The 18,452-nt window shown below is 45.3% G+C and overlaps 2 protein-coding genes across 3 annotated transcripts in view; one reads left to right on the top strand and one right to left on the bottom strand.

The window, feature by feature from the left end:
• LOC108697542 (calsyntenin-1) overlaps window positions 1–18,452 on the top strand; it is a 388,939-nt gene that overhangs the window by 297,217 nt on the left and 73,270 nt on the right. The gene's annotated exons all lie outside the window — the stretch shown is intronic.
• LOC121396346 (uncharacterized histidine-rich protein DDB_G0274557-like) lies at window positions 495–17,625 on the bottom strand. The gene is made up of 2 exons (XM_041571186.1): window positions 17,336–17,625; window positions 495–963 (listed from the first exon to the last, which is right to left on the bottom strand). Exons 1-2 carry the CDS (start codon window positions 17,390–17,392, stop codon window positions 730–732), a joined length of 291 nt encoding a protein of 96 aa, XP_041427120.1. The 5' UTR covers window positions 17,393–17,625; the 3' UTR covers window positions 495–729.

Below are 18,452 nucleotides of genomic sequence, written 5' to 3'. Positions count from 1 at the left end.
ACTTCCCATTGGAATGGGAAGACGAATACACATGCGTGTTTCACTTAGTATACTGCTACACACATGCCCTGCATTGTTAGAGGACTCCTATCTTGAAAAAAATGGCTCCCATTTTGCAAGTTTCTTAAACTTTTAACGTTTGTGGATTTTTTTACATTACCTCTGGTCAACCGGTAATGGTATCTACTACTACTCTATATCACTGTTTAACCAAAAAGTACCATCTGTACTTTATATATCTAATAGTAGATTACTAACACAAGTACAACTAATAAATCTGAGCAGATAGTATCTGGATGCTTTGTATCTCAGATAAAAATGAATAAACCATATGTTTATGTGAATGAACCTTATATTTACATCATGTAATTGTAATGATTCTGAAATACTATGTAATGTAATTTTAATGACTCCGATTAAGAATAGTCATCGTTGTGTTATTAGAATCCAAACAATTTCAAGTACCATGTGAGTATTAGTTTAGTTAAATGAAAAATGAACTCAAAATATAGAGATATAAAAAAACTTTTTTAATATACAAAATAGCACAACGGTGCTGCTATGCCAAAAAAGGAATATATTACAGTGGAGGAGGAGGAGCAATGACCCTCTGCAGGGACTCCACGATATCCCTGACCTCTCCCAGATCCTGGCGCATGGCGTTGACCTGGTGGACCAGGGTGACCAGGAGCTCAGTGTGGTCATAGTAGGCATTCCCAGTCTGAGTGCCTACACTGAGCCCCTGGTTAGGTGGTGGTGCCTGGTCCGGTGGTGCTGCCCGGTGAGGTGGTGGTGCCGCCTGGACAGGTTGCAGTGCTGCCTGGTCCGGTGGTGGAAGCGGTGCTGCCTCGTCAAGTGGAGGCGGTGCTGCCTCATCAGGCGATGGCGGTGCTGCCTGGTCAGGTGGTGGTGGTGGTGGGACATTATCCCCATCATCATCGGGATCATCCTGGATCCACTCAGCTGGCAATGAATAAATTTCAGTTTGAGTAACACAGCAATTGCATTTGTACAGTATGAATTATACAGGATAAGGTGTCATGTTGTAACTACAGGAAAATTAACTTTATTGTAGTTAAGAAGGGAAACCTATTTATTCTGTTTAAATAAATCTACCTTTATGTGAAGTAAAATTCATATTAGCCTTGCCACAGGCCTAAACAAATACACATTTGCTCCAAAATACCAAAATAAATAGGAATCAAGTGGCTTTATTGTAGAAGGGAAACCTATTTATTCCGTTTAAATAAATCTTCCTTTATGTGAAGTAAAATTCTTATTAGCCTTGTCACAGGCCTAAACAAATACACATTTGCTCCAAAATCCCAAAATAAATAGGAATCAAGTGGCTTTATTGTAGAAGGGAAACCTATTTATTCCGTTTAAATAAATCTACCTTTATGTGAAGTAAAATTCTTATTAGCCTTGTCACAGGCCTAAACAAATACACATTTGCTCCAAAATACCAAAATAAATAGGAATCAAGTGCAGGGCAAGATTTACATAGTAGGCACCCCTAGGCCCACTGCCATTCGTCGCCCCTGTCCCCTCCCCTTTATTCGGGCAAATTTTTATCATCTGGACAGGAGCAATGGGGATTGCTGCATGGGAAACTATTGTATCTCCTGTGCATCCCCAGTGTTTCTGAACCAATATGGGTGTGGTTGGGCAGCATGCCGCCCCCTAAAATCCTCCAGCCCTAGGCCCGGGCCTTGGTGGCCTTTCCACAGATCCGAGCCTGATCAAGTGGCTTTATTGTAGTTAAGAAGGGAAACCTATTTATTCCGTTTAAATAAATCTTCCTTTATGTAAAGTAAAATTCTTATTAGCCTTGTCACAGGCCTAAACAAATACACATTTGCTCCAAAATCCCAAAATAAATAGGAATCAAGTGGCTTTATTGTAGAAGGGAAACCTATTTATTCCGTTTAAATAAATCTACCTTTATGTGAAGTCAAATTCTTATTAGCCTTGTCACAGGCCTAAACAAATACACATTTGCTCCAAAATCCCAAAATAAATAGGAATCAAGTGGCTTTATTGTAGTTAAGAAGGGAAACCTATTTATTCCGTTTAAATAAATCTTCCTTTATGTGAAGTAAAATTCTTATTAGCCTTGTCACAGGCCTAAACAAATACACATTTGCTCCAAAATCCCAAAATAAATAGGAATCAAGTGGCTTTATTGTAGAAGGGAAACCTATTTATTCCGTTTAAATAAATCTATTATAATCTGTTTAAATAATCTCCATTTGACAGCTCATTTACTTGTTATCTAACTTGTCTGCAATTATGTCAGTCAGTCAAAGTCAACTGTTCCAATCCTAATTACAGTATTCACTTAAATACATTTTTTGCTGTAAAATAGCAAATCATTATAAGATGTTTTCTTTTTAAATAACTCTACCTTCAACCTCCACGCGCAGCTCTTCCACAAATGCGCTATGGTGCCTTTTCAGATCACTCCAGATCCTCTGGAGCTCCCTTAGGCTTAAGCGCAAGCGGAACTCCCTCCGCAGCCTGCGCCTCAGCCTTTCCATTATGCTCCGTCGGAGCGCCTGGATGCCTCGCACACCAGGAGGGATATTGTCGTATCCCTCCTGGTGCAGGTACCTGACAAAGTACCTTAGCTGTTCCCTATTCATTGTGCCAGGTCCTGCCATTTTCAAAATGCACTCCTACAACTGTAAGCACGGGCGGGGCTATTTATAGTGGCGACGCCCGTTTTTGACGCGCGCACGACGCGCGTCACATGACGCACGCGCGCACGACGCGCGCACGCATGCGCATGCGCAAACACAGTTTTGCTATGACGCGCGCCAAATCTCGTCGCGCGGCGCCGAAATTGTTAAATTGACTACTGTAACACTCAAATACATTGATTTTTTTAAATAAATTATATTAAGTCACACTATATTTGGTAATTAGGCACTATTAGAAGTAACATTATTCCCCTAGCAATCATGCATTGATTTAAATAAGAGACTGGAATATGAATAGGAGAGGCCTAAATGGAAAAAAGTAGCAATGACTAACAATACATTTGTAGCCTGACATAGTATTTGCTTTTTAGTTGGGGTCAACTCATTGACCCACATTTAAAAGCTGCAAAGAGTCAGAACTTAGAAGAAAAAGGCAAATAATTAAAACCAAATTAAAAGTTGCTTAGAATTTGCCATACTATTGCATACTAAAAGTTACCTTAAAGGTGAACCACCCCTTTAAGGGCTTTGCACTGGATCTATGAATACGTTGTGTAAAGTGTTTGGAAACAAAGGATGGCGTTTGTTCTCTTTGAAGGTTATGGACAGCAAACTGGGACAAGACTGCTTGTGAAGTTGAAAGTTGCAAAATAGCAGATGCAGCTGAAAGTGGGATTTAAGATGGACATCATCTAGGAATGAAATTCCTCTTTCCATTAAGCAAACTGTGTTGTCTCGTTTATTTAACTCAAGGACAAAAGCATTCATAGAGGACAAATTCCATCTAAATTATTGCTTACAGCATGAATTTAAGTAGAGTTTATGGCTATGTTTGCGTCACCCAGGGTTGCCAGGTTGGTTGGTTTCCAGTCAAATTTACTGGGCTGATGGTTGGGGCCTGTTTGGGCCTCTGTGTAATTTGAATGCCAGGGCCTATTTTGACTCCCAGACCAGACATGGCTTTGGGGCTACCATTAAAACATTTCCCTTACTTTTAAGCTTTGTACACAGTGATAAATGTATATATGCCATGTTTTGCTTTGAAATCAATGGGAAGAGCAATTCGGAATTTCGCACCTATGTTTCACTCAGTTACTGCTACACACACATGCCCTCCCTGTATACATTTTTAGAGCACTCCTATCATTTCAAATGAAAGAATAATGACTGAGGCACAGGACTTTTGGCCGCAGTCGTTTCAGGGGTAATAATAGTGTGAATACATTTGACAACCAAGCAGCAAGCATTGTTGTAATCAATTGTACTAGAGCCAGAAGAATTAAATGAGGCAGGCCTCAACCCGAAGAAATTAGCCCACTAAGCAGCAAAAATAGAAGCAACATAATTAGAAGCCATGTTAGGCCTCAACCTCCAGAAGAAATTAGCCAACAATGTGGCAGTATTCGAAGGAACATTTTTAGAAGCCATGTTAGGCCTCAACCCAAAGAAATTAGCCAACAATGTGGCAGTGTTCGAAGAAACATTTTTAGAAACCATGTTAGGCCTCAACCACCAGAAGAAATTAGCCAACAATGTGGCAGTGTTCGAAGAAACATTTTTAGAAACCATGTTAGGCCTCAACCCAAAGAAATTAGCCAACAATGTGGCAGTGTTCGAAGAAACATATTTAGAAACCATGTTAGGCCTCAACCACCAGAAGAAATTAGCCAACAATGTGGCAGTGTTCGAAGAAACATTTTTAGAAACCATGTTAGGCCTCAACCCAAAGAAATTAGCCAACAATGTGGCAGTGTTCGAAGAAACATATTTAGAAGCCATGTTAGGCCTCAACCACCAGAAGAAATTAGACAACAATGTGGCAGTGTTCGAAGAAACATTTTTAGAAACCATGTTAGGCCTCAACCTCCAGAAGAAATTAGCCAACAATGTGGCAGTGTTCGAAGAAACATTTTTAGAAACCATGTTAGGCCTCAACCCAAAGAAATTAGCCAACAATGTGGCAGTGTTCGAAGAAACATATTTAGAAGCCATGTTAGGCCTCAACCACCAGAAGAAATTAGCCAACAATGTGGCAGTGTTCGAAGAAACATTTTTAGAAACCATGTTAGGCCTCAACCCAAAGAAATTAGCCAACAATGTGGCAGTGTTCGAAGAAACATATTTAGAAGCCATGTTAGGCCTCAACCACCAGAAGAAATTAGCCAACAATGTGGCAGTGTTCGAAGAAACATTTTTAGAAACCATGTTAGGCCTCAACCACCAGAAGAAATTAGCCAACAATGTGGCAGTGTTCGAAGAAACATTTTTAGAAACCATGTTAGGCCTCAACCCAAAGAAATTAGCCAACAATGTGGCAGTGTTCGAAGAAACATTTTTAGAAACCATTTTAGGCCTCAACCACCAGAAGAAATTAGCCAACAATGTGGCAGTGTTCGAAGAAACATTTTTAGAAACCATGTTAGGCCTCAACCACCAGAAGAAATTAGCCAACAATGTGGCAGTGTTTGAAGAAACATTTTTAGAAACCATGTTAGGCCTCAACCCAAAGAAATTAGCCAACAATGTGGCAGTGTTCGAAGAAACATTTTTAGAAACCATGTTAGGCCTCAACCCAAAGAAATTAGCCAACAATGTGGCAGTGTTCGAAGAAACATATTTAGAAGCCATGTTAGGCCTCAACCACCAGAAGAAATTAGCCAACAATGTGGCAGTGTTCGAAGAAACATATTTAGAAGCAATGTTAGGCCTCAACCCAAAGAAATTAGCCAACAATGTGGCAGTGTTCGAAGAAACATATTTAGAAGCCATGTTAGGCCTCAACCACCAGAAGAAATTAGCCAACAATGTGGCAGTGTTCGAAGAAACATTTTTAGAAACCATGTTAGGCCTCAACCCAAAGAAATTAGCCAACAATGTGGCAGTGTTCGAAGAAACATTTTTAGAAACCATGTTAGGCCTCAACCTCCAGAAGAAATTAGCCAACAATGTGGCAGTGTTCGAAGAAACATATTTAGAAGCAATGTTAGGCCTCAACCACCAGAAGAAATTAGCCAACAATGTGGCAGTGTTCGAAGAAACATTTTTAGAAACCATGTTAGGCCTCAACCACCAGAAGAAATTAGCCAACAATGTGGCAGTGTTCGAAGAAACATTTTTAGAAACCATGTTAGGCCTCAACCACCAGAAGAAATTAGCCAACAATGTGGCAGTGTTCGAAGAAACATTTTTAGAAACCATGTTAGGCCTCAACCCAAAGAAATTAGCCAACAATGTGGCAGTGTTCGAAGAAACATTTTTAGAAACCATGTTAGGCCTCAACCACCAGAAGAAATTAGCCAACTTAGCGGCAAAATTATAAGCAACCTATTTAGAAGCCATGTTAGGCCTCAACTACAAAAAAAAATGCCGACAATGCAGCAGTAGTGTCAGCAACAGCAGTAGGAGCCTTGATAGACACCCACCAGACTTTTGCCAAATAATGAGGCATTAGTAGCAACAGCAGCGGCAGCAACAGTCATGTTGTAACTTTTAATCAACTCTATATTAGAGCCAGAAGAATTAAATGAGGCAGGCCCCAAACAGAAGACTTTTGCCAAATAACGAGGCATTAGTAGCAACAGCAGCGGCAGCAACAGTCATGTTGTAACTTTTAATCAACTCTATATTAGAGCCAGAAGAATTAAATGAGGCAGGCCCCAAACAGAAGACTTTTGCCAAATAACGAGGCATTAGTAGCAACAGCAGCGGCAGCAACAGTCATGTTGTAACTTTTAATCAACTCTATATTAGAGCCAGAAGAATTAAATGAGGCAGGCCCCAAACAGAAGACTTTTGCCAAATAACGAGGCATTAATAGCAACAGCAGCGGCAGCAACAGTCATGTTGTAACTTTTAATCAACTCTATATTAGAGCCAGAAGAATTAAATGAGGCAGGCCCCAAACAGAAGACTTTTGCCAAATAACGAGGCATTAGTAGCAACAGCAGCGGCAGCAACAGTCATGTTGTAACTTTTAATCAACTCTATATTAGAGCCAGAAGAATTAAATGAGGCAGGCCCCAAACAGAAGACTTTTGCCAAATAACGAGGCATTAGTAGCAACAGCAGCGGCAGCAACAGTCATGTTGTAACTTTAAATCAACTCTATATTAGAGCCAGAAGAATTAAATGAGGCAGGCCTCAAACAGAAGACTTTTGCCAAATAACGAGGCATTAGTAGCAACAGCAGCGGCAGCAACAGTCATGTTGTAACTTTTAATCAACTCTATATTAGAGCCAGAAGAATTAAATGAGGCAGGCCTCAAACAGAAGACTTTTGCCAAATAACGAGGCATTAGTAGCAACAGCAGCGGCAGCAACAGTCATGTTGTAACTTTAAATCAACTCTATATTAGAGCCAGAAGAATTAAATGAGGCAGGCCTCAAACAGAAGACTTTTGCCAAATAACGAGGCATTAGTAGCAACAGCAGCGGCAGCAACAGTCATGTTGTAACTTTTAATCAACTCTATATTAGAGCCAGAAGAATTAAATGAGGCAGGCCCCAAACAGAAGACTTTTGCCAAATAACGAGGCATTAATAGCAACAGCAGCGGCAGCAACAGTCATGTTGTAACTTTTAATCAACTCTATATTAGAGCCAGAAGAATTAAATGAGGCAGGCCCCAAACAGAAGACTTTTGCCAAATAACGAGGCATTAGTAGCAACAGCAGCGGCAGCAACAGTCATGTTGTAACTTTTAATCAACTCTATATTAGAGCCAGAAGAATTAAATGAGGCAGGCCCCAAACAGAAGACTTTTGCCAAATAACGAGGCATTAGTAGCAACAGCAGCGGCAGCAACAGTCATGTTGTAACTTTTAATCAACTCTATATTAGAGCCAGAAGAATTAAATGAGGCAGGCCCCAAACAGAAGACTTTTGCCAAATAACGAGGCATTAGTAGCAACAGCAGCGGCAGCAACAGTCATGTTGTAACTTTTAATCAACTCTATATTAGAGCCAGAAGAATTAAATGAGGCAGGCCCCAAACAGAAGACTTTTGCCAAATAACGAGGCATTAGTAGCAACAGCAGCGGCAGCAACAGTCATGTTGTAACTTTTAATCAACTCTATATTAGAGCCAGAAGAATTAAATGAGGCATGCCCCAAACAGAAGGCTTTTGCCAAATAACGAGGCATTAATAGCAACAGCAGCGGCAGCAACAGTCATGTTGTAACTTTTAATCAACTCTATATTAGAGCCAGAAGAATTAAATGAGGCAGGCCCCAAACAGAAGACTTTTGCCAAATAACGAGGCATTAGTAGCAACAGCAGCAGCAGCAACAGTCATGTTGTAACTTTTAATCAACTCTATATTAGAGCCAGAAGAATTAAATGAAGCAGGCCCCAAACAGAAGACTTTTGCCAAATAACGAGGCATTAGTAGCAACAGCAGCGGCAGCAACAGTCATGTTGTAACTTTTAATCAACTCTATATTAGAGCCAGAAGAATTAAATGAGGCAGGCCCCAAACAGAAGACTTTTGCCAAACAATGAGGCATTAGTAGCAACAGCAGCGGCAGCAACAGTCATGTTGTAACTTTTAATCAACTCTATATTAGAGCCAGAAGAATTAAATGAGGCAGGCCCCAAACAGAAGACTTTTGCCAAACAATGAGGCATTAGTAGCAACAGCAGCGGCAGCAACAGTCATGTTGTAACTTTTAATCAACTCTATATTAGAGCCAGAAGAATTAAATGAGGCAGGCCCCAAACAGAAGACTTTTGCCAAATAACGAGGCATTAGTAGCAACAGCAGCGGCAGCAACAGTAATGTTGTAACTTTAAATCAACTCTATATTAGAGCCAGAAGAATTAAATGAGGCAGGCCTCAAACAGAAGACTTTTGCCAAATAATGAGGCATTAGTAGCAACAGCAGCGGCAGCAACAGTCATGTTGTAACTTTTAATCAACTCTATATTAGAGCCAGAAGAATTAAATGAGGCAGGCCTCAAAGACATTAGCCGCAAAATTGTAAGAAAAATATTTAGAAGCCATGTTAGGCCTCAACCAGAAGAAATTAGCCAACTTAGCGGCAAAATTATAAGCAACATATTTAGAAGCCATGTTAGGCCTCAACCACCAGAAGAAATTAGCCAACAATGTGGCAGTATTTGAAGAAACATTTTTAGAAGCCATGTTAGGCCTCAATCAGAAGAAATTAGCCAACTTAGCGGCAAAATTATAAGCAACATATTTAGAAGCCATGTTAGGCCTCAACCAGAAGAAATTAGCCAATTTAGCGGCAAAATTATAAGCAACATATTTAGAAGCCATGGAGAGTATGGGCAGCAATGGAGAGAGGAGGCTAAATCTGAGGAGGAGAAGGAGGAGAGGAGGCTAGTCTCTGCTGTCTGCAATGGGCACTTGGATATCCCCGCTTATCCATGCCTCATTCATTTTAATGAATGTCAGCTCATCCACGCTGCCAGTGGATAGCCGTGTCCGCTTCTCAGTGACCACCCCACCTGCGGCACTGAAGACACGCTCTGAGAGGACACTGGCAGGGGGGCAAGCCAGCACCTCCAGAGCGTACTGTGCCAGTTCTGGCCACTGGTCGAGCCTCGAGACCCAATAATGCATGGGGTCATCGTCAGGGCGAATGGCATCCTGCACGCTGACTGACCCCATGTAGTCAGCCACCATATGCTCCACCCGCTGCTGCTGGTGGCTTTGGGTGCTGACTGGGCCTGCTGCTGGCCGTTGAGGCTCGAAAAAGCTCTTCCACACACCCATGAGATCTCCGCCCTTGCTGCTGCTGCTGCTAGGCCCCCGTCTCTGCTGGGTGTGTGGAGTAGTGGAGGCCTGAGAAGTGTCAGACTGGGGGAAGGCCTCCACTAATTTTGAGCACAGAGCCTTCCTCAATTGACCCATCCTCCTCTCTCTCTGGCTGGGTACAAGGAACTCCCCCACCTTTCCCTTGTACCGTGGGTCAAGCAAAGTAGCCACCCAATAATCCTCCCGGTCTTTGATAGAACAGACCCGGGGATCGCTTCGGAGGCAAGTCTGCATATGGGCAGCCATGTAAAAGAGGTGCCCCCGACCAACCTCTTCTTGACTGCCCTCCAGATGCAGCAGGTCATCTGGCTCGACCTGCCCCTGCTCTGTACCCTCCCAGCCGCGGACAATAGCTGGGGTGGTTGGGTGGCATGTGCCCTGCTCCCCATGCTGCGCAGGCACCCAGTCCTCCTCTCCCTCATCCTCCTCATCGGGCACCATTTCCTCCTCAGCCCCCTCTGCCTGCCTACGGGGCCTACTCTCCTCCTCCTCCTCCTCAGGCACGTCACCCTCCTCTAGCAGCCCATCCAACGTGCGCTTGAGGAGGAACACCAGGGGTATGACATCACTAAGACACGCATTGTCCCTGCTAACAAAGCGTGTCGCCTGCTCAAAGGGGGCAAGTACTTGGCAGAGCTGCCTCATTTGCTGCCACTGCTCTGCACTAAAGTACCCCAAATCCGCCCCCTGAGTACCCCTGGCACTGTGCTCCAGCAGGTAATTGCTGACCGCCCAGCGCTGCTCTACGAGGCGCTCCACCATGTGCAGGGTGGAATTCCAGCGCGTCGGCAGGTCACAGATGAGCCGGTGGGGTGGCAGACTATGCTGCCGCTGCATCCGTGCCAAAGACGCGCTGGCGGTGGGGGACCTGCGAAAATGGGCACATACCCTACGTACCTTCTCCAGCATGTCACCCAACCCTTGGTAGCTCTTGAGGAAGCGCTGCACCACAAGGTTGAGGACATGTGCAAAGCAAGGCACGTGGGTCAGGTGCCCTAGGTGGATGGCGGCCAGCAGGTTGCGACCGTTGTTGCAAACAATGTTACCTGCTTGGAGCTGGCGGGGAGTGAACCACCGCTGCACCTGAGTCTGGAAGGCAGCCATGAGCTCAGGTGCAGTATGACTCCTCTCGCCCAGGGAGAGGAGTTGCAGCACAGCCTGACATCGCCTGTGCTGCACTGAAGCGTAGCTGCGGGGACGCTTCAGGGGTGGCTCATCCATAGTGGAGGAGGAGGAAGTGGACATGTGGGGTTTGCCCTGTACCCCACGGGGAGGCACCTGTAGCCTGAGGGGAGCGCCCCGGCTTGCACCCTCCCCAGCACTCATGAGGGTGACCCAGTGCGCAGTGTAGGTTATGTACCTCCCCTGCCCATGCCTGCTGGTCCACGTGTCAGTGGTGCAGTGCACCCTGCCGCCAACAGCATGATCCAGCGACAGGGACACATTATCCACCACCTGCTGGTGGAGGGCAGGGACGGCCTTCCTGGCAAAATAATGGCGGCTGGGGATCCGCCAGTTAGGGGCAGCGCAAGCCATCAGCTGTCGGAAGGGGGCTGCTTCGACTAGTTGATAGGGCAGCAGCTGCACTGCCAGAAGCTTTGCCAGGCAGCCATTAAGCCTCTGCACTTGGGGGTTGCTGGGGGAGAGAGGCGTCTTGCGGGTGAGGAACTGGGGGAGGGAAACCTGGCGGGACAGGGGCCGCATTGAGGAGGAGGAGGCTGCAGAAGAGGCTGAGCTACACAGTGGCTGCCTCCGACTGTGAGCCCCAGAATCCTCTTCCCTTGCTGCAGGATTTGGGAAGCTAGCACCTCTTCCCTGAGGAATGGGAGGAGGTGGACAGGAAGCACCGCTGCCCCCCGGTGCCCTGCCACTTTGGTGCTGCTCCCACGTCATCCTGTGATGACGTTTCATATGGGAACTTAAAGCTGATGTTCCCATATGTGACCCTGCCTGCCCCCTTCGAACCTTCTGCCGGCAGAGCTGGCACACTGCTACTGCCTGGTCCTCTGCCTGGCACGTGAAAAAAGTCCACACTGCTGAAGTGCGGGCCACTGCCTTGCCTGCTGTGGAGGGTTGGGGATGGTCCCCACCCGTACGCCCATAGGCTTTGGACCTAGGCGCAGTGCTGCCCTGTTGCCTGCCCCCCCTAGCAGTGGTCGGTGGAGCCGGCTCTTCATCCTCATCAACAACAAACAGTTCCCCCTCTGAACTGCTGCTGTTATCCTCTGGAGCCGGCTCCCAGGGTCTGTCCCTGTCATCATCCTCCCCCAGACCAGACCCTGCCTCATACATGGCATCAATACCCACATCCAGCATGCTGGTGTCTGACCCCACACCAGCAACTTGCTGCCCTGCCATAAGGGGACCCTGCCCAATATCCCCTACTGATGTGGGCTGTGACATGACCTCCTCCTCTTCATCAGACATGAATGCCCCCCCCATTCCTGCCTGATCATCAAAAAGATCCTGGGTGTCTGGGCCCAAGTCCACCTCAGGATCAAATAAGAGGGATGGGGTGTCATCCCACACTGAGCTAGCAGGTGATGCCACCTCCTGCCGCTCACTGGTGCCTGCTGCAGACGAGGTAGCCTGGGTCAGCCAGTCTACCACTGCCTCTGCCTGCTGCGAGCGTATGGGTCGCAAAGCAGTGGCAAAAAAATCTGGCACAGTCCTACGTGTGCCAGTTGCCCCACTGCGACCCAAAGCCACCTGCTGCTGTGGCATTTGCTGCTGCTGCTGTTGTTGCGGCTGCTGCTGTTGTTGTTGCAGCTGCTGCTGCTGTTGTTGTTGCAGCTGCTGCTGCTGTTGTTGTTGCAGCTGCTGCTGTTGTTGTTGCAGCTGCTGCTGTGATGGCAGCTGCTTTGATGGCAGCTTGTGCTGCGCTACAGTGCCCAGACTGGGCATGGCACATGGGCTGGGCTGTTGTGGGGTTGGATGCCCACGGCCAGCACCACGGCCTCTTCCTCGGCCACCCCTCCCTATCCCACCCTTCTTCCCACCACCACCACCCCTCCCCCCTCTCCCACGGCCCGTCATATTGGGCAACTAAACTAAAAAAACAAAAAATATAAGGGGGGGGTTTGGATATTTCGGGGAAGGAAAGGAGAAAAAAATAAAACCCTCAACTAAATCCCCTCAGCAGAAGTGTGCACCCACAAGGAGTACACACACCAGCACAGACAAAGACAAAGACAGTTAGCCCTAAAAAGGGCTATTGGGTGGTGAGCAGGCAAGCAGAAGAGGGAAAACAGTAAACTGAAATCCACAACCTCCACTTGCACTGACTCAGAAAAAAAAAAAGCTCTCTACACAAACTCCACTAGCTAAATCACACACAAATCTCTCACTATCCTGCTCTCTCTACCTCTACCAGAAACACCACGAGTAATGGCCGCCTCTGCAGCTCCTTATATAGACAGTGGGATGGCTCACATCTTATTGGCTGCTGTGGGTGACGTTCAGTTTGTCGCGCGCCTTTTTATTTTGACGCGCATTCGCGGCGTCGCTGCTCGTCGCGCGACGAAATTTCGACGCACGGCGAAACGAGTCGCGAGGCGAATTTTTGCCGCAATTTCGTGAAAAATTTGCCCGCGGCGAAACGCAGAAATTCGCGGCGAATTTATTCGCCCATCCCTATATGTAATCCTTTAATGGACATCAAAACAGTATCCCCAGGGATTGCAGTTTCCAGTATTTAGTCCTGGCTCCCTTTTTATTGACCCTAACGGTCACTGGAACCTACTCTGCATTCCTTAAGTCTCTTACTCAACCCTAGATCTACACTAGCTAAAATGAAGCCCTATTGGAACAGGATCCTAAGGAGCCAAAATTGCAAGGAGAGTAACTGACTGACACAATCTGCGGTTGGTGCACCCCTTTCCTGCACTTTACCAACTTTGCATCACAGGGGGATCTCTCTCTACCTTCTGCCAGCTTTGTGCATGCTGTCTCCTTGCCTTATTGCATTGGCTTCCGCTTCCCCATCTCTCCTTACATAGTCACATGGCATCAGCCTTGCTGTTTTCAGATTGCCTAAGGCTGCATACCTCCCAACCATCCAGTTTTGAGCAGGACAGTCCCTCTTTTGACAGCTCAACCCGCAGTCCCGGAAATGTACTGATATGTCCCGAGTTTCTCTTTGATCTGCTGCACTGAACTGCCAGAAAAAGATACAAAGTTACTAACTTAATTGGCTCTTGGCATAGAGCCCAGAATACATACTTAACATATTTTTGTAACGGTTTTAAATAAGATAAGAACTTACGCAGCTTAAAGGGCAATTCACCTTCATTAGCAAAACTGTAATAACACATAAACACAGAAATGTGTTCAAACTTTCATAACCTGCCAAATTTTGTAAAATGGACATTAGGGGGTGTGGTCACACAAATGGCATGGTCAACATTTTTTTTTTTTGCTGTGCATCTTTTTGCCCCTCTTACGGTTTCCAACATGTTGGGAGGTATGAGGCTGCCATCTGCAGGCTGGAGGTGACCATGGCAGGGTTCTCATTTGTCTGCTAGTGATGTGCGGCCGGCCTATACCCGCGGGTTTACTCATGGGTCGGTCAGGTTTGGGCCGCTGGTTGCGGGTTGAGCTCTTCTTCCTGCTCTCCCCCCGCCACCTTGCACTGCCGGGTTCCTTTTTTTATAGACACGCGCCTTATCGCCCACCGCTGTGACATCATCGGTGGGGCTATAAAAGGAACCCGAAAGTCGCGGGTGGAGGGAGGGCGGGTTAAGGTCGGATGCGGGTTGGGTAAAACCTGACCCGCACATCACTATTGTCTGCATATTACACTATTAATTGAGTCACAACACTTTTTCTCATAGGCTATAAGTACATTAAAAAACAGGTGATGCAATACTGAGCCGCCATGTGGTAATTTGTTAATCCATGTACAGTTAGGTCCATAAATCTTTGGACAGAGACAACTTTTTTCTAATTTTTATTCTGTACATTATCACAATGAATTTTATATAAAACCACTCAGATGCAGTTGAACTGCAGACTTTCAGCCTTAATTCAGTGGCTTGAACAAAAAGATTGCATAAAAATGTGAGGAACTAAAGCCTTTTTAGTTCACTTTTCAGGAGCTCAAAAGCAATTGGACAATTGACTCAAAGTCTATTTCATGGGCAGGTGTGGGCAATTCCTTTATTATGTCATTATCAATGAAACAGATAAAAAGTCCTGGAGTTGATTTGAAGAGAAAAAAAAAACAGAAAAAAAACAGAGAAATGGCAAAATCTATAGTTTGGTACACCCTGTGAAAGTAAGAAAGCAATGGTAAACTTAGCATCGCAAAAAGACCTGGACATCCACGGAAGACAACAGTGGTGGATGATCGCAGAATCATTTCCATGGTGAAGAGAAACCCCTTCACAACAGCCAAACAAGTGAACAACACTCTCCATGAGGTAGGAGTATCAATATCCAAGTCTACCATAAAGAGAAGACTGCATGAAAGTAAATACAGAGGGTGCACTGCAAGGTGCAAGCCACTCATAAGCATCAAGAATAGAAAGGCTAGGGGGGGCGTGGTCTAGCGTGCAATGGAGTAAGTCGCAAAAGCCAGGAGCTCCGCTTCAATTGATCCTGAACGATTGTTTTTTGGGAAGTTTCCCACCTAGATTGGTCATATCATTTATTTCCCTCTATTGCCCATCTGGACTAGTATGGGAGGCACTAAGAAAGGAGCCAAAACGGCGACAAACAAGATGGATAAATTTGTCCGCCACCAATCCCAAGATGACGCCCGCTCTCATAGAGGGAATGCGTCCTCAGTGCAGGACTCGCAAGACATATCGGATGACCAAGGCTCGGCAGAGCCCACACTGAAAGAGGTACTGCAGGCTATACGTGACACTCGGCAGGCAGTAGAAGTTAAGATCGACGCACGAGTGGAAGAAGTTAAAATTGATATTGCGCTTCTACGGCAAGATTTACAGTCCCTAAGAGAGAGAATCACGGAAGCTGAGCTACGTATCTCAGATCTTGAAGATGTGACGAGAGATCTACCGCGAAGCATACGGGACCTACAAACTCAGTTGCGCACTTGTAAGGCACGAGCCGACGACCTAGAGGGCCGACAACGACGTAACAACATCCGTGTACTGGGTATGCCAGAAGGCACTGAAGGCCTTGCTCCTGAAGTATTCTTGGAGAACCTGATTAAAGACAAGATGTAGGCTGGACAGCTCTCCCAGCATTTTCATATAGAGCGGGCTCACAGGATTCCGTCCCAAAGACCCCCTCCTGGGGCACGGACGCTGATCGCCAAGATCCTGAATTACCCTGACTAGGATGCAGTCCTCCGCTACATGCGACAGGAAGAGCCGGTGAAGTTGGGAGACGCCACCATTTTATTTTTCCCAGATTACACCATTGAAGTTCAAAAGCAAAGGGCCAAATTCACAGAAGTCCGGAAGAAGCTTCAGGAAAAGGGTATGGTGTACTCCACACTTTTTCCAGCAAAATTGCGGGTGGTTGATGGAAACAACACGAGAGGCCATGGACTGGATAGAATGACACTAGATGACGAACTTTCCGGTGATCAGTGACTAAAAATAACCTTCACAGGCATCCCACCATGGGGTCTAGGCCCCTCAGAACAACCTTGGTCATAGAAGCCCAGAACTTTTTGGCTGCCATACGGGCACTATAAGGGAATTATATCTTTATCACTACGTTTATGTGACTTTTTTGTTGCGAGGGGGACATAGATCCCTATACTCAGAAATGGGGAACCTCCCTGCCATTTTCTAGCGGAGCTTGCTAGGTTTAATGTTAATTTAGTAATAAGCTTTACTCTATTGGTTTTACCCTGCTCCTATGCAGAGGCAAATGTTTAGTTTGGGGATAAGGCTTACCCGAGTGGAGAAGGTAAGCAGGGTGGGTCGGATGGGTGTTTTGCTATCACTGTTTTCCCTTATCTTTTTTTTTTCTCCCCCTTTGGTACAATACTTCATGAATCTACATGTCATGCTTAATATAAAATGTCAATGCTTACGGTTGCCTCTTGGAACATGAGTGGCCTTAATGATAAGGTTAAAAGAGCCCTGTTGTTTAACTAGCTTAAGCAGTACTCCCCAGCAGTAGTTTGTCTGCAAGAAACTCACCTGGCGGGCCAGAGAGTATTGGCGCTAAAAAAGGGTGGCGCAAACTTACCACTCTTGCTTCTCCAGCCATGCAAGGGAAGTTACAGTTTTGGTTAAAAAACAGATACCATTTACTCTACACCAAGTTATGACAGATCATTGGGGTCGCTTTATTATACTGCACTGTACTATTTTCACCTAAGAGTTCATTCTGGTTAATGTGTATATTCCCCCGCCTAAGTCCCTAGACCTGTTGAATTTAATCCTACGTAAAGTGGCCTTATTACCGCCTTTTCCTCAATGCTGGCTGGGGGTTTTAATGGATATTTGAAACCCGATCTGGACAAGCTTAATGCAACTGATACTAGACCTACTAAGTTGGCCCAATGGGTAGAATCAGTTGGATTGCAGGATGCATGGCAAGTTAAACATACAGAGGCAAAGGTATACTCTTGTCATTCATTATCTCATCAGTCGATGTCGCGCATTGACTTGGCCCTAGTGTAAGTTTATATATTATATATCAATATTAATAATATTATGTCAATATTAATAATATACCTCAACCCACTTACTAGGGTTTCTGGTTCTTTAGAGCAAGCAGACAATGAATCCACACCAATGAGCGTATAGTAAAGTGAAATATTGTAAAATAAATCAATTGATTGTTCTACATAAATGATTACACTTAGACTAAACAATAATTACAATATTTACAGTTGCACATTACACAAGTCTACTTTGTTGTTACCAAAAAGGCAGGGGAATAGAGTTCAGCTTCATCTCTGCCTTCTCCTCTGGTCTTCATTCCTCACATGTTCTCTTGTCCCAGGCTCCTCTAGCTTCTCCAGCTCCCTAGCTGCCTCTTCTCAGCTGCCCAGCTCCTTTCACCTTTGTCCAGCGTTCTTTTATTCTGGGTTCTCACCTGCCCCCACAGAAACCCTCCCAACTGCCAAGATGCTGTGATAAACCCCCAACTTGCCTACATCCTGTTGAGCAAGTTTTCTCGCATACAAAATCAGTTTTATGGTCCCCACAGCAGACATAGGCCTCAGTAGTCACAGGAAAACCTTTGTTATGATCAGGGCATCATGTAAGTTCCCTGAACAACAGCTTTCATATTAAATAAAAAAAAACCAAGATGGCAATTCCTTACACTAGTATCCCCAGAAATGTTACCAAAAATTTCTCATATCAAATACAATACTAGGTCGATATCTGACCACTCCTTATTGTTAATTAAACTCTTGCTTTCTCCAGTTACCTCTGCTAAGAGATGGCGCCTAAGCCACTATGGCTGAAACAGACAGAGGTGCTAGAGAAAGCTCGGGATTCTGCAATCCACTACTGGGAAGAAAATCAAGGTTCAGCTGCACCATCTGTGTTATGGGATGCATTTAAGGTAGTTAATAGGGGGGCTCTGATTCAGGCGATCCATACGGTCCGTACTCGTAATAAGCAAGAAGTGAATCTAGCACAGTCGCAGGTGGAAAAAATAGAGGCTGTATACATACAGTCCCCTACTAGTGAGAATCATGACCTTCTAGTACAGGCGCAGGGGAGATATAAGTGCAAACTTACCAAAACCACTCAAAAGAAATTACTTGATGCATCTCAAAGGGGTTTCGAGCAGGGAGAAAAATCGAGTACTCTACTGGCATACCTATCAAAAATGTCCTCCCCTCAGACTGTTATCTCTGGAGTTAGAGATGAAGCAGGCAATTTCATTACTGATCCGGAACAAATGGCGGCCCAGTTCGCCTACTTTTATAAATCCCTGTATTAGGGATGCACCGAATCCAGGATTCGGCCAGGATTCGGCCTTTTTCAGCAGGATTCGGTTTTGGCCGAATCCTTCTGCCCGACCG

This window comes from Xenopus laevis, chromosome 7S (genome assembly GCF_017654675.1).
Source record: "Xenopus laevis strain J_2021 chromosome 7S, Xenopus_laevis_v10.1, whole genome shotgun sequence".
Lineage (NCBI taxonomy): Eukaryota > Metazoa > Chordata > Amphibia > Anura > Pipidae > Xenopus > Xenopus laevis.
This window is presented reverse-complemented; position numbering and strand designations above follow the sequence as displayed.